Source organism: Leptonotus elevatus, chromosome 14 (assembly GCF_054856555.1).
Source record: "Leptonotus elevatus isolate MCC_2025b chromosome 14, RoL_Lele_1.0, whole genome shotgun sequence".
NCBI lineage: Eukaryota > Metazoa > Chordata > Actinopteri > Syngnathiformes > Syngnathidae > Leptonotus > Leptonotus elevatus.
The window spans coordinates 4,691,431-4,707,463 of NC_141252.1; the positions used below are offsets into that span (position 1 = coordinate 4,691,431).

Consider the following 16,033-nt stretch of genomic DNA (forward strand, 5'->3'; position numbering starts at 1 on the left):
ATTGTAAAATGTTCACATTGGAATGATGGCATCACATGATTTTGTCGAGACTGGGGGAAAAAAAACAGCATCCTTGAGCAGCGTGTGAAGAGTAAATGGGATCGGTCATGAGATGGCATCCCAAATCCATTTGTACGTGAAAGTTTGCATGTTCAGGTCAAATTCCGGACCTGGACCTGACTCTCCACGCTGTCTGGGGTAGCCTTGTAAATCACTTAACGGATAATCAGATCAAGAAATGTGTTTTCTCAGCTTTCTCCCAACACATTCCCACTTGAGTATTCCAAAGCCGAGGCTTTTAAACGAGTCTCTGGAGGTGGAAGCACTCGGGTTCAACACCCTTTGTGTGCATCTGTGGGCCCGGTTTGCTTTGTAGTGCAATCATCCTCCACACTTTTGCTTCATTCTTAAGAATGTCTAATTGAACGGCGTCATTTGCCTGTTGTGGCTGTAGACCAGTTGATAGCATCACATTGTGAAGCCTTGAAATTCTGTTGACACAAACAAGTTGCTAAGTGGCGCCATCTATCTGTCGTCAGGAGCGGTTTATGGTTCATTGGGCTTGTGTTGCTGAGTCAGCTCACCAAGCCCGGCTCGCCTCTTTTTCTCATTTGCTGCAGTCAACTGATGTCGGCCATCTCGTGAAAAAGCAGACGAGCAGAGCTGGCCGGACTGCGGGCAGACTTTTTATTGGACCGCACCCGCAGCCCCGCCGTGACCGATGTCTGCAGCAAAGGCGCAGATCGATTCCAGGCAGCGTTCACCTATTTGGCTTCTGCTTCATTGGTAGCAAAAACAAATCTAGAAAACAAAAAAGCAACCATAAATATGTAAAGTAGACGGGAGGATGTGTATTGTAGAACTGTTTTTACTGGTCTGCATTCATATTTTCAAATTTGATGAGCCGAGAACGATGGTTTTTGATCAGAGTGAGTCATTTGTTCATATCACCATGAAACTTGGAGGGTGAGGCAAATCCGCAAAGATGTAGGGTGGGGCAGGGGTGGGTTTATCATTAGGCAAATATAAGTAATAACCTGCCCGAGGATTTCCGAAACACCCAAACGTTTTGTAAAAAAAAAAAGATTTAATAGTTTTCATCAATATAAAGCAATTGTTGTTCAGGCATTTAAAACTAGCATTAAAAAGGGGAGTGTGACATCACACAAGTGATGTTTTTCATCACTGTTGTAATAATCAATCAGCTGATGTTCGTGAGCATTAGAGTGTTCCAAATGGATAACTATTAAAGATGATTATGGGCTTTATCATTGAAGATGACGAAGGAGAGTTAAGGTTATAAGAAGATAACGTTAGGCAAGGATAAAGTGAAAGTTAGGAAAAGGAAATAAGCATGGAATTAAACCATAAGGTTGATATATGTCAGTAACTTGTCCATCTGTCCCTTAATTGGTTGGTTTAGTTTGTATTACGCAAAATCGACATCACTTAATTTCCACAACACTTTTAAATAAATGATGAATACAAATTTAGAGATAAGAACCAACCAGGTGTTTTCACATCATGTTATTATTATTATTCATGTAGTAATAAAGACACAAATATTCATATACCACTTGTAAGCCATAAATATAAAACAATTACATAAGCTCCAGTGACTAGCACGAACTAATAAGCGTTCCTAATTGTGGGGTTTAATTATGTATTCGTAACCTTGAAACGTCGTATGACACAGACATTGCCATCGTAAACCGAGAACTCCATGTACTGGACATGCCAAATTGCCAATTCATGTATGTACCTGCATTACGGTCTTTTTACCACCAGAGGGCAACCTTTGTTGACATTTTGTGTCTGTCGATACATTTTCACACTTGCAGTTGCTGTGCAGCTGTCACTTAAATTATTTATGTTAATTTTATTTCTTAAAATTATTTAGTAAAGGTTAGAAGGTTAAAAAAAAGAAGGCATTTTGTGTTTTGTGTGTGCAATGCGTGTTTTTGTTTTGTCGGCAAGAAAAAAGACACACGATTGTCGTTTTTGTAGTTTCTGTATTGGTGAATAAAATGTATAAAATATTCCCCAAAAATACATTATTAATATGAATTATATCAGCAAATGCATCCTTCAGTTACATTTAAATATATGAAGATATTTCTCGACAACATACAGCGTCTGTGCTTAATGCTTATATAACTCTCAACAAACATACATAAATAACACTGCAGCGTTCCTTCCGCCTCCTATTAAATTAAATTAAATATCATATTTCATTGGTCAGGCCCCGCGAGCTCTCTGTTTTTCTACACAGAAGAGAAAGGCTGGAAAAACAAGAAAACAAGTCACCGGAGCATATGTCTCACACGATTGGCCGAGCTCTCCCAGTCTTGGACAAAACAAGCTGAAGCTCCTCCCAATGGACAAGTGACGCAAGCGGTGCTTCCTCACCCCACCCCTCCTCAACCCTTCCCACCTTCTTCGTTCTCTCCTCCCCTGCCCCTCCCTCCCTCAGCTACTTGCTTGTCAGCCTGTCAGGAAACATGAAGCCCGAGCACAGAAGAAAGGCTGTGGTGGTAGAGGAGGCGGCGTGTGTTTTGGGGGGGTTGTGTGCTTGCATCTGTGACGCTCAGCCCGCCTCAGGCAATGTCCACATGAACGCAGATATTGTCCAAAAGGCCATTTTTCTATTCGTTTGGCCCTTTGGTGTCTCTAAGAATTGCCAATTTTGGAAGATTTCCAACTGTTGTGTGTCGATGGGGAAAACTCAGCCTTTTTCCACATTAGCTTCTGTTATTGAGCCTATTTTTTTTTTATTTTTTTTTAAGTCTGGGTACGTGTAAACATATAGTGAGACTTCGGCGCAGTTTGAGTTGCGTACAAATTCTGATTATGTCATCACCATAAGAGTATAATTTTTAAACCGAGTGACACATCCACTGTACTTACTAAAGTTACTGTCGTACTTGTCTGTTTATCATTTGATTGCAAAATACTTATGAGCTAAGTATTTTACTGTAAGAATGACCACGCCGCATCCTGCCTAACGGACTAATTTGTGTTACGTCATAACCATAGAACCACAGCGCTACTGGTTAGCATGTCAGTCTGACAGTCGGTAGGTCTTTGAAATTTGGGCTACGCTGAAAATGTGGGCATAAGTCAGTGATTGGGCCCAATGAGAAATGGAAGAGCCCACCACTGGAAAAAGGGTGAACAGATGCTGATTTTGCTTTTTCAGTCTTCTGATTGGTTGACAAATGGATTTTCGTGTAGAAAGAGATATTTTTTTAAACTCATGATTAGCTCACAAGTTTTTGAATGCGTGGACGTAGCCTGAGACGCACAAGTAAGGCACATAGTTGGAATGGGACCGGCAAGATTTGGCCTCCTCATGGGAAAGCTAAAATTCTAAACGATTGGTTCACAGGAGCGTCAACATCAGGAGGTAGAACAGGCGTAAACCACACCATAAAAGTTCCACACTGGAGCTTTTCGTGTATAAAACTGCTTACATAAAAACTCAGCCGCAAAAAAAAAGAGGCCATAAAAATACAATTGGGGGACACGAGGCAGCAAAGTAGCCCTAGTGGCGACGATCGCCTTTCCAACGAGACTCGCCTTTTTGGAAAAACGTCGAAAAAGAAAAGAGCTCAATGACCAGTTACACTTGCGATTAACAATCAGCCACAAAGAAGAAGCTTGTGGTCGCTTTTCAATCGTAAATAATATTGTCGTAGATAAGAATTACGGAAGAGGCTTGCGGTTGAATGGTCAGAGCGCATAAATAGTTAAATACACGGCACCACCAGGAACCGGCAGTGTCGGAAATTGGGCCCCAAAGTCGGGTGCCGGTTAGGTCCTTGTTCTCCCGCTCGACCGGCTACCGCCTCTTAAGTAATTGAAAGCATCTCAATTAATAATCAACCTGCTAGACTCGGGTTTCCTCCCAAGTTGTGCCCACTGCGCCAAAGGAAGGAAAATAAATCTGTGTAGTTGTTTGCGGCGTTCAGTGATGCAGCAGACGTCACCACGATTGATGGGTCACGTTCTCCCAAACGTTGACCTGTCCCTACATGACACTAGCCCCTTTCACGCTGACTTTGCCACAAAATTGCTAAATCAGAGGCGTAACAGCAATGCCTTTCACACAGCAGCCAACAACTTTTGCGACAGTTTCTTTCAACCCAACAGGGATGGAAAAACACTTACGTACGGCCAACGTTTACACCTCTGATAAAGAATTTATTCACCTGCGCCTTTCCGCAACTAGATAATTATCATAATTGTTGGATGGGGACAGTTGCTTTCAACACTAGGTTGGTCCGGGGTTTTGCGGAATCCCCTTACATTTCACTTCTACGGCAAATAACTGTGGCTTTAACTCTGGACTCAGCAAAGCGCATTTCGTCATAAAATAGTTGTTGGACAGTGAAAGTTGCTTTTGACATGACAGAATTGGTCCCGGTTTTGCGGGAAAACCCTTACGCCCAGCAGTTGTTGCCTCCGTCACTACGGCGGATCAACTTCAAGACCCCAACTGTCCTGCGACCCAGGTAAAAGGCTTTGATAGGCAGCGTGAAAGGGGCTACTGTTTCCTCTGCAAAATGTCTTGAGGACTCTGGATTTGCAAAAACGCATCCTAGGATAAAAACATTCCTTCATCTGCACCTCCAGTCTTTGGCGGGGAGTAGGTACCAAGTCCTGCTGTGAGTCGTGAAAATCTACTAAATATCGTAAGTGGGTTTTGTTGAGAAAACGGAGGACAGGTTACCTCCCAAAAAAACCTCTAGGTCAGGGTTCACCAATTCCGGCCCTCGAGGTCCAAAGTCCTGCAGGTTTTAGATGTCAGGCATGCTGATGAGCGGATTATATGAATCAGGTGTGCTAGTGGGCGGACACATCTAAAACCTGCAGGACTCTGGACCTCCAGGACCGGAATTGGTGAACCCTGTTCTAGGTGAAAATGCAAATGGCGAACATGACTACGTAGGGGTTCACTGTACTTCTGGTGGATCAGGACTTGACCAAGATCTCCATGATGTGGTCCAGCTCATTCACGTCCATCAGACACGGCTGGAGACCTCCGGCATTGCCTTTGCCGGCCTCGTCCGCCCAGAGGGACACGCTGAGGGGCCACAGAGAGCCCGCCGTCCATCCCGCGGAAAGGTCAGAGGTCTCATACATGGACGTATCAATGTCCTCGAAGATATCGTCCAGGGCCAAGTCCCCGAGGTAGCCCATGGCGTTCACTACATCGCTAATCGCCCCAATGTTCACTTCCTGGGAGGAGGATTCCAGTGATGAGGACAGACTTTCCCTGTCACCCTCCGCGCACCCAGGACACGTGAGGTCCTCACGCAAAAGAGGCAAGTCTTGAGCGCAGAGGACCGCATTCATGTTCTCTTTGGCGTCGCCACGCATGTCGTCCTGGATCTGCCGCAGCGTGTTGATGAGCAGAACCGAGCGGCGCAGGCTGAGCTCCACGCCGGCCCGGTAGCGCTGCAGCTTCTCCAAGCTGAGGCCCAGCAGACGCTGACGCATGTCGCCGGTATCGCCGGCATCGCCTGGCAACGCCTCCACGGTGTCGGCCTCGCCATCACCGCGCCGCTGCTTCTCCCCGTCGCTTGCGTCGAACGCCTCCACACAGCTCCACTTCCGCTTTGCGCCACGACCCAACATGGACCTGCAGAAATGTTTATCTTGTAATGTTGCCATTTTTCCCTCTGAAAAAACTTTTTTTCCACTTATAGCAATGACATTTTCTTGTAATATCACAGCAAAATGTTCGTAAAATTAGGAAATTGTTTTTGGAATATTTAGATTTATACTTACTACTTAGGGATGCACAGTATCACGTGCTGACAAGAACATTTGATTTCCCATTCCGTATCGATACCTTTTGGAGCAGATATTCATTTGCCTTTTGCCTTTCACACAGAACTGGTGTTTAACTGCACAGGTCCTGGCATTCTTCTGCTATCGACTTTTACATAGCTGCTGTCCTCCCTCTAGTGCCATATCCTACATTGGAAGCTTTCCGGCAAAATTTTGTGGGTTCATTTCCACCTCCTATTTCTTATTTGGTACTTTTCACACAGAACAGCGACCTGCAAATTTTGCCTCCGGAAACAAGAGCTTTGTGTAATCGTGACCAAAAATGTTGCCTTTCTCCTCCTGATGTCCTGTTCCGACATTCCCAGCCAGGACACCTGGGAATTGTGTCCCTTTTTTTGAGATTAGATAAAATAAGATTTTACTCATCCAGACAAGGCGCCGGTTTGTCTACAGGGAGATTCAGACCAGGTAGATGCAGGTTTCTAGAAGATGGTTCTACCCACCACACGTGGAACTACAAAAAAAAAAAAAATGGGGGGGGGGTGCTTGAACCCTCATAGATAAGTCTCTATAATGACTGTGATTAAACAGGTCAAGTCTATTTTGTTTTAATGACGGAACACACGTTATGTCATGAACATCACGCTGCGCTGGTGGGTCCGAGGTGAACCCGCGATGGCGCCTACGAACCGGTCCCGCTCGTGAGCCGACTTTTAAAGTTCCCAATGAATGAATTAAATGTGACAAACCTTACGTGTCCTCGGCCCGCGTCATGAGTGGACACAATCCGCCGTAAAGTTCGCTTCGGTCACGTTACGTCGCCGTCGAATCCCAGGGAGAGGAGATGAGGAATGTTCCGTCCGCTTGGAGGGAGAATGGGGATGTCGAAGTAAGGGAGGGCCCGGAGCTCTTAGGCCGGCTGTGATTGGACCACTCGGCCGTCGTTCAAGCGTCCGCCTCCGCCACTCACGGGGAAGCGAATGTGCGGCGGCAGCGGTGCGTTTAAGCACCGCACAGAGAACGCAGTAACTCGGGTGGCTGCACACGTGAGCCACCAAAAGTGATCGACGAGTCGCATTTTGTGTGTGATTGAGGGCAATGTATAATATCGTAACTTTAATAATCAATGTACACGTCGTACTACCGAAAATATATTTTTTTCCGTTGACGTTTCATTCAAAATTACAGCCGTATTTGCACGTCAGAATTACACTTTTTTTTCTCGCTCCGACGATTACATAAAATTATATACATTAAAATATTTCCATGTGCAAATACATCTAAAATGCTTATTGGAGGTGCAAAGTCCAACGCGACATGAACCGGAAGGTGTTCCAAATTTTCGTGTGTTTCCTGAACGCCACATTTTAAAGGACCGATGACTCAGAACGGGAGGGAGGAGGCATCGACGGAGCATGACCGGAAGCAGTCGTGCGAATACCAAATAAGGAATCTCCTGTTATACAAAAAAAGAAGAAGAAAAAAAGCAGTCAGCGTGTCGCTCGAGCTTGCTCATTTTCTCTCCTGTTCTTCTTTTCTTTCTTGAACACTTGTTCACTGTGGTTCGACAAACTTCTCCCTTTTATTTCCGTTGGGTCATAAAACACTCCCATATACAACTTACAGCGGGCTATTTGTGCTGAAAATATTAAGGGTCGTGACTCGTGAATAATACCAAGTCAATTCAAAATTCCTTTAGTACATTTGTGTACTTTTCCTTTAGAACGCCCACAGCCGTAATCTTCTAATAGCTGCGTTCAATAACATCTAATAAGGCCACTGCAAAGTGCACTATGTCAGCCTGGGAAAACACAGGTTACTACAGGAGGAGGACGTGGTCTATAATTAGGACAAAAATCAAATCAAATCTTTAGTTGCTTTCGCAGTGTACTTTGTGTCATTGTCCATCTGTACTGTGAAGCTCTCAAGCTTTTGACTGAATACGAGCAGATCATCAGAATGGCCGAAACGCTTCAGAATTCTTCCTGCTTTTATCTGTAGTCACATGATCAATACATACAAAGGAACCACTTCCACTGGTTCCATTCCATTCTCTTGTGATAAAAGCTGCACTTGCCATTGGGCCATGTAGTACATGTGATTAAAACACGTTTTGGAATTGTGGGGATGGAGGGAGCATTCATTTATCTCCATGAAGTTGTATATGGTCCATCCTCGAAGCTGTTCTTGTGTCTTCCTGAATGGCCCCCCCACCCTGGTCTTTTTCTTTTTGCTGAGTCACCAGCAGGCCATTAATCTTTAACAAGACGGTCACAAAGGCTTGGCAGCAGGCCATCACGCTAAGACACACGTGCTCAATTTCTATTCCATAGTGACCTGACAAGTTAAATAAGGAAGTGTACAAGTTTGTGCGCATAACAATCAGGGAAGTCATGGACATTGTTGGGTCGTGTGTGGTTTGGTTTATCATGTTGTCACGTGAGAAGAAGCAGCAGCATGTGAGGACAAAGGCCGCAATTTAAGTGCACCTTTTTATTATTACCTATAACAGGGCGTCACTTACTGACGGAAGCCCATTCCTGCCAGTAAAAAAATATAGACAAATATATTTTATAAAAATATATATAGAATAAAAAAAATTAAAAAAGGGTTTGTTTTTGCTGTCAAGTGTTTCCGCCAATAGACTTTTTCTACTACCATTGTCAAAAATGGATGCATTTTTTGCTGGAATCGGACTTCTGACAGTAAAACAAACATTTCCATTGGCGGAAATTGGCTTCCGACAATTAAAAAAAAATATATATATATATATATATATCCTGGCGGGAATGAGTATCCATACACATATGCATAGAACACAAACAGAAAGCCTTTACCCTATCAGGAAGAAGTCTTCTGATCCTGAATAGAATACACACTCTGTACCTTAATATTATAAACATAAAAGTTAAATTTCACCCCATTTTGTTCCCCTTTAATTTATTAGGACATTTTACATCTGTGCTCTTGCATGTTTGGCCATTTATATAACTCAATATAATTCAAAGTTTTATACCAGCTGCTTGTCTTTTTTTGGCAAATGAAATACACAATGCATAACAATTTATTTTTGTAGTTTTAAAATTATTTTACTCAAGACGTTTTATCCCATTTCCTAGAATTGTTTTGAGGTTTAACTGACCTGCTGCATGGCTAGTCTTTTTGCACACTTGGAAAAATATACCATATACACATTGGTATTATGCTTAAGTTTCAATGACAGTAAAACTATAGCACACAATCTCTGATGAAATATTCCTTACGTCTAGACCACAGTGAACCACACAAGACAACCAATAGTTGCATCTTTTATTATAAAAAAATATTTACAAAGACGCTACAAGGTTTTTTGTCTGGATATAAAAAATGCATACATTTTTTGACAACGGTAGTAAGTCTTTGAAGTTCTAGCTCCCATTGCGACCAGCGTGACATCCTTCAGGAGTGTGTGCGTGTATGTGTGTGTGTGTGTGTGTGTATGTAATACTGAAGTTGTGTGTTTGTCAATACATGTTTACATTGCCTGAGTTCTCCGCCGTCGTCGCCGCCTCCTCCTCTTCACCGCCGCTGTGAGCATCCATTTGCAGAAAGGCAACTGTTTGCATAAAAGGACTTTAAAGGACATTGGAGTCGTATACAATCATTTTTGTAACGCGTATGACAGAGCTGCATAGTGATTGGAATTGTGACCCGGTTCTTGTGATTATTCAAACAAAATGGAATAATAAATAGGTACTGCACTCGGGGGGAAAATAACTTTTGGAAAAAAAACGCAAGTGGCAATTTTTCATTTGGGCCGAATGGTTGACGTGTGTGGCGCGGATGTACCTACATACAGAATAAATACAATAAATAAAAGAAGAATAAATTAGCAATATGGCTTCTTCTGGATGGAAAGGTGTGGTTTTGCTTCCCTGGATTGAAAAAAAAAAAGCTTTGGAGCGAGTGAAGTGAAATCAGCATTGGCAGAAGAAAAAAAAAGCCTGACACGGCAAAAAAGATCGGGAAGACACTCGAGTCTCAAATGTGGCTATGTTAAAATCTCAGGAAAGAATAGGAATATCAAATGATAGTTGCAAAAATCCCCCCCCGACTGTATAATGCAAAAAATATATTTCTATATACATATACGTACATATACATATATTCCATTCATAATTGCTCAAATCTTTAGGAAAATAGGCATGAATTCATAGATTTGGATGTTTGTTCTGAATTGCTGTCGTTTGTAGTGTGAAGACTTCCAATAAATAGGCCGAGCGGGAGCTAGCGCAACCGACGTAAACATGGAAAGAACACAAAATAAGAAATGGACTGTTGCAAATAGAGTTGCGCAATTCCAGGAATTGGAAAAAAGTCCCAAACTTTCCATGGAAATTGATGAGGAATTTCCAAAACGGAAGGTTTGCTCTGAAACACAGCTGCAGCAGACGACCAGATTTGAGGTTCGACATTCGAGATTTCACCTGCACACTTTTGCTTTTGCGGAAAGTGCCATTCGTGAACAATTTTAGGATTATTCTATCCATTAATTGGATACAAATGATTTTGCATTCAAGTTAATTGCAAATCTTTTTTCTGATTATTATCCAATTGTCGTTCATTTGATATTGTTTAACAATAGTATGAGAAATTATTTGATTGCTTTTTTAAATAACTTGAGACGGATTCAGCTACTGCTTTTGTCTATAAAACGGCTCGCTGAGATAAAAGATAATCGTTGAAGTCAGATTATTTGGACAATTTTAAATGAGTCAAGGTAATTAAAAACAATCAATGATGGCAATTACAAGGCAAAGTCAATTCAGATTTCTTGAATGTACAGCTTGACCGTGACTTACGAGTGCTCTCAACTTAGTTGTTGAAGTTAAGCGCTGTCGTTTGGATTTTTAGTTTTTAAATTGGCTTTGTATTGAGAGCAGAAATTTCAGTTGCAAGTGAACTTCTGATGCACGACTGCTCAAGTATAGAGCCATTTAGGAACCGTGATGCCCTCACACGTAGGCAAGGAGAGCTATATCCATTTAGCATGGATGACACATAACAAAATGTTTATGTTTATGCTTTGAGTTTGACCTTTCCATTAAACTTCAATTTCCACGGAAAGTTTCCAATTTGGAAAATTTTGCCCCAGCATAATTTCCTTCAGTTCAACGTTCCGGAAATGTTCCACTCCTTTGCAACCCTACTTTGTGAACGTCTCCTCCGTGTTTGGAATATACTGAACGAGTAAAAGGAAATAAAATAAAAAGGTCCTAACGGGAGCTGCCGATCCGAAAAAATAATTTTTTGGCTCGCAGATAATTTCCCACCTTGCCCCCGCCCCACCCAAACCTCCCACAATCTGGCTGTGTAACAAAAGCACATTCAGGAAGTCCACGGAGGCGGCGAGCTTCAAGAGCCCACGATGATCTCCATGATGTGGTCCAGTTCGTTCAGGTCCGACCGGCAGCTGGCGCTGGGGCTGAGGGGCTGCGGCCCGTGGGAGGAGAGGCTCTCGAGCAGGTCGTAAGGCCCCATCTTGGGGCTGCTCTGCATGCCCGTCAGCACCGTGTCCAGCTCGTAGTAGGACGGGTCCACGTCCGAGAACAGCTCCTCCAGCGCCGGGTCCGGGGGCGGCGAAGGCGGCGGCTGCTTGATCTCAAAGGTGCCAAAAACCTGTTCCGCCGGCCTGGAATCCTCCTCGGGGTGGTCGTCGGCATCCTCGCCCTCCGACTCCTCCCCGTCCTCGTCTTCCTCGCCGTCCTCGTCTCCCTCCTCCCAGCAGGGGCCCATCCCGAAGGGGCCCGCCAGGTAGGACTGCGTGGACAGGACCTCCTTGTGGGCGTCCCCCGCTTCCATCACCACCTCCTCCGAGTGGTAACAGTCATCCAGGCCGCCCACAAGAGGGTACGGTTTGGGGCTCTGACCGGCCGCCGCCGCCGCCGCCTGGTCCGACGGCCGGCACAGCACCTCGGTGGCCACCAGGCGGTCGGTGGGGCACTGAGCGGCAGCCAGGGCCTGCGTCATGATCTGCCAGGTGCCATCTTGCGTCATCTCTTCCTGGATTTGTCGCACCGTGTTGGCAATGAGCACTGAACGGCACAGGTTGGGCTCCACCAGCATGTGGCACAGCTGGAGTTTAATGAGCGACATGTCCAGGAGAGACTGGCGCTGGAGGCTGTAGGAGGGCGACGGCGTCCGAGTGGTCGCCGGGCCCTGCTCGCTGGGACCGGTCGCTGGTGCCGCCTCCTCGGCTGAGTCTAGGAATTTGCGCTTGGTGCCCTTTGGAAACATGTTGCCTGTCTGAAAGCAGAAAATAATAATAATAATAATAATACGCCACATGAGACGAGAAAAGTTTTTTCAACTAATAACTGCCCTGTCATTTAGGAATCATTTATGTTTGTGTGGGATGGCGGTTATGTGGTGTAGCATTAGTGTAAGGCCCAGTCCACATACGTAAAGTACGTACACAATGTATTCAGATTGTGAGCCTAATAAAACGTAGCAGTGCCTGTCAGTCTGTCTTTGGGTTTTTTGCTAGCGACCATTCCTGTTGACAGGCACAGGTATTAGCATAGCAGTGTGATATTGGGCGGCCACAGTCCCTAAACAAAAATCGGATATAAAATAATAAAAATCCCTATATGTCAACTTCCATTAATAATACTTTACACGATTGACATTGCACAAAACTCCAGCCGCTGTTGACACGCGATGTCATGTGACTGCTCGAGTACGCTCGTCAAAACTGGTGGAACCAGATTCAGATGCTCGGTGAAACAGAAAACGCAACTTCCTGATTTGTTTTCCAAAATTAAAACATTTGAAAACTCAACATTTACCATTTTTATCACATTTTCACCCCCTGAACGACGATCAACGAATCTCGCGACATTGCAATGGTGTTATTAGTGACTTGTGAAGCCTCTGCCATGCTTACACTGAAACTGCAACTGGCACATTTATACATACCCGCCTTAAAGAATAAATTGTATTTTCCCTGGTGGTGGTAGCACCTCGTCCATCAAGCCACCAAATCTGTCAAGTATTTAGCCAAACGTCTGACAAGCTAATGTTAATAACTAGGCCTTCCTAATTTCTATAATCTATTAATCTGACAAGTATTTTACTCGTTCAGACCCCCCGTACCTTCATTAAAAAACAGGACATTTCAAATTGACAATGCAACGCTCAAACTTAAATTGATTAACAAAGGATGTGTATCATCCTTTTCCAAAGTAAAAGCAGAAAAAATACCAAACAATGCTAATCAGTCTGCTTTCATGGAGGACTATAGAAATCTGAGAATATTTACAGAGTTAAGAAGTTGAATCTAAAGATTTTAATTAGTTTATTTATTTATTATAGATTATTTGTGATATTTGATTAGTTGTTGACTCAATTAATTGTTGCACCTCTATATATGTTATAAAAAGAAAACAAGATTATCCAGAATTTCAAACTTTGTAAATGGCAACATAACAGTAAGGCTAAACATTCTTCACTGCCTTTATTTTATTATTATTTTTATAATAATCTAAAATGTCACTTATATGTTTACAAAGTGTAACAACGACGTAATTGTTACGCTAATTGAATCATACAAGAAAACGTAATAGAAGCTAGTATATTGCCAATCGTGGAGTTATTGCTTCCCTTTACCAACAACAACAAAATCCTGACAGGTCACTAGCCGATGGTGTTATATAAGCACATCAGGCAACGAGTGTGATGATAACACTCATCATCATCATGGAAAAATACGTTTGAAAAACATGACGAAGCTTGAAATGCGAATTGAAAAAAGACCACAAACGCTATCATGTGATTAGCCACATCTCCTTGTTTTGATGAAATGTGAGGAGAAAACAAACGACACATTGTAGCCGCTCTAACGCGCTTTTAAAGGCCATTTAACGACACGTTGTAGTATAAAGTGTGGGGACGAATTAAAACATGTGTTCAAGATGTTGTCGGTGATAACGGTCGTCGGTACGTAAGGCGTAAAGTGTCCCCCTCGACAAGACGCAGTCTCGCCGTACGTCAATGGCCGCTAGCGTGGCCCATCCCCCACCGCCAGCTAGGCCTTGCCTCGGCCGTCATTAATCAACAACTCCGCTCTCCTTGTCGGGTTTATCCTCTCCGTTTCGCCGTCGCCGGGTATACCCCAGCGTCGACGTTACCGGCCGGTTACTGTCGGCTGGGTGGCCCGCTCGCTCAGTCAAAGTGAGCCGCTCAAAGGAAGCTGGCGCCCCGCTTTTGTCTCCCCAGTCGCCGCACGACAATGAGGCCATTTTGCGCTGCTAGGCTAACAGCTAGCCGGGGGTGGGGGCCGAGCCGGAGCTGAGTTAGGCGACAATGTGGCAACGAAACGGGCAAAAACAAGCCTCAATGGGGCAAAAAAATGGCCGGACGTGCCCGCTGTGTGTCACCCGGCTATTCTCGCGATTAAAAAGGGGGGTGCTAACATTCTAATTAACCCGTAAAGCGTCCACTCAGTAGTCCGTGGCGCTTCCTCCTCCTCCTCCCCGACCCCCACCCCCTAAAATCACTTTTTTAAGTTGTTAAACACAAACAACGCGAGGCTACCGGCTTTTTTTTTTTTTATATATATATATATAGTGACGAGCGGCGGAGGACTCGGCGCTCACCTTGCTCTTATTTTCTTCCGGTCTCAGTCATAGGATCGTCGGTGGCGAAAGCGGAGGAGAAGGTTCCGATGAGATCATTCATGCCACGGCTTCAAAAAGTGAAGTCGTCTCTGCTCTCTCACTGCGCGCTCGCTCGCTGCGGTGGCTGCTGCTGCTGCTGCTGCTGCTGCTGCTGCTGCTGCTGCTGTGGAGCCGCCAGCGCCGCTCAGCACAGCCACTCGGTTGAGTCAGCCAGAGAGTGAGAAGCCAGCCAGTCAGCCAGGCACGGACGAGCAGAGCAAAGGGGGAGGGGAGCCCACGAGCCAAGACACATATACACACACACGAACGCACAACGTATGCCTTCATTTCACGTTTTCATCAGCACGTTTTCTCCCCAGTCACAAAAAAAAAAAACGCTCGTTTTTTCGACTTGGTCATCACTTGACGTTTAGTGCCGTCACTATACTGTTATGTCAATGGCGAATCCATCGCAAATGTAAGAAACGCACAAAATGGCAACAGAATAATAATAACAATATTGGTTACTATGGGTGCGGAACAGCTTTCTCAAAGAAAAGTGTGGGTGTTTAACGGCTAAATTTTTTCGGGGTGAGGGGGGGAGGGGCTCTCGCAAGATGTATTCTCGCGGTATTTGTGAGTTCACAAACTCCAGAGAATTAATCTTATACCGCTTCCATTGATTTACACCAATACGAACTACTGGTGGTTCGGACCAATCACAGAGCGACATTGTATTTGGGGGCGGGATATGCAGCTGTGACGAAATCAAGAAGCGCTGAAGCCATGGGAAGAAACAAACCAAACATGGCGACATCGGTGGACGAATCGCTGAATCGTCTCTTGTAACCGCATATCAACATTGCAAAACCGATAAACATAAATTCAACGCCATGTCATAACAGTCGCATTGTCATTGACGACATTTTCATCTTTTGCCATGATTGGTCGAAACAAGTGCAGTCCCAGACTGATATTGTGGAGAACTCCCTCAAGGCACTGATGAAATTAGTTCAACCCTTTGACCATGTAGAGTGTGGGTGTTTTACTAGTGTGGACACCCGCATTTTCCTGGGAGAGGTTGTGCAGCAGTGTTCAACCCATTCACTTGGAAGAGTGTGGGTGTTGGAACCTTTCATTTGGTGAAGCGAAGTGTGGGTATTTTATAACATCCTCACTTTTCCATGGTGGGTATGAAAAGGGTGGGTGTTGAACCCTTTCATTACGAAAAGTGGATGCTAAGCAATTTCACTGTGAAAAGCATGGGTATTAGAAGTCTTCCAGTACGAAAAGTGCAGGTGTTGAACCCTCCTATGGTGTGGAAATTCACACGCTTCGGCTTTTCCAAGGATGAGGTTTACATTGATAGTAGTTGGAACTTGGAAAAGTGTGGATGTTCCAAAATCCATATTCTTCCCTGGGAGGTTAATTAATAACACTAGGAAAAAGAATGGACGTTGATTGACCCTTTCAATGGGTGCAAGGTGCACTCCTTTCACTGGGAAGTGTGGGTGTTTTACAAGGAAAAGAGCGGAAAGGGTGTGGATGTCTCAACATCCGATGATATCGATAACAATTCACTAGCAAAAGTGGAGGTGATT

At 44.2% G+C, this 16,033-nt stretch overlaps 2 protein-coding genes and 1 long non-coding RNA gene across 4 annotated transcripts in view; 1 reads left to right on the forward strand and 2 right to left on the reverse strand.

Moving 5' to 3' along the window:
• Positions 1-5,708, forward strand: part of LOC147162654 (uncharacterized) — a 42,379-nt gene extending 36,671 nt beyond the window's left edge. The window contains exon 4 of the long non-coding RNA XR_015097026.1: positions 621-5,708. This is a non-coding gene — a long non-coding RNA (uncharacterized LOC147162654). The remainder of the gene's footprint in view (positions 1-620) is intronic.
• Positions 2,440-6,761, reverse strand: LOC147162656 (cell division cycle-associated protein 4-like). Of its 2 annotated transcripts, XM_086094290.1 has the most exons (3): positions 6,546-6,761; positions 5,794-6,310; positions 2,440-5,644 (listed from the first exon to the last, which is right to left on the reverse strand). In XM_086094290.1, exon 3 carries the CDS (start codon positions 5,638-5,640, stop codon positions 4,975-4,977), a length of 666 nt encoding a protein of 221 aa, XP_085950416.1. In that variant the 5' UTR covers positions 5,641-5,644; positions 5,794-6,310; positions 6,546-6,761; the 3' UTR covers positions 2,440-4,974. The 2 variants fall into 2 exon arrangements, with proteins under 2 accessions (XP_085950416.1, XP_085950415.1); XM_086094289.1 differs by lacking the exon at positions 5,794-6,310 and having other exon boundaries at positions 6,546-6,759.
• Positions 6,762-9,091: 2,330 nt separating this feature from the next.
• Positions 9,092-14,926, reverse strand: cdca4 (cell division cycle associated 4). The gene is made up of 2 exons (XM_086094288.1): positions 14,433-14,926; positions 9,092-12,081 (listed from the first exon to the last, which is right to left on the reverse strand). Exon 2 carries the CDS (start codon positions 12,070-12,072, stop codon positions 11,191-11,193), a length of 882 nt encoding a protein of 293 aa, XP_085950414.1. The 5' UTR covers positions 12,073-12,081; positions 14,433-14,926; the 3' UTR covers positions 9,092-11,190.
• Positions 14,927-16,033: the final 1,107 nt, after the last annotated feature.

Coding starts and splice junctions, on each gene's coding strand:
- cdca4 (XM_086094288.1), bottom strand. CDS start 12,072: ATGTTTCCAAAGGGCACCAAGCGCAAATTCCTAGACTCAGCCGAGGAG.
- LOC147162656 (XM_086094290.1), bottom strand. CDS start 5,640: ATGTTGGGTCGTGGCGCAAAGCGGAAGTGGAGCTGTGTGGAGGCGTTC.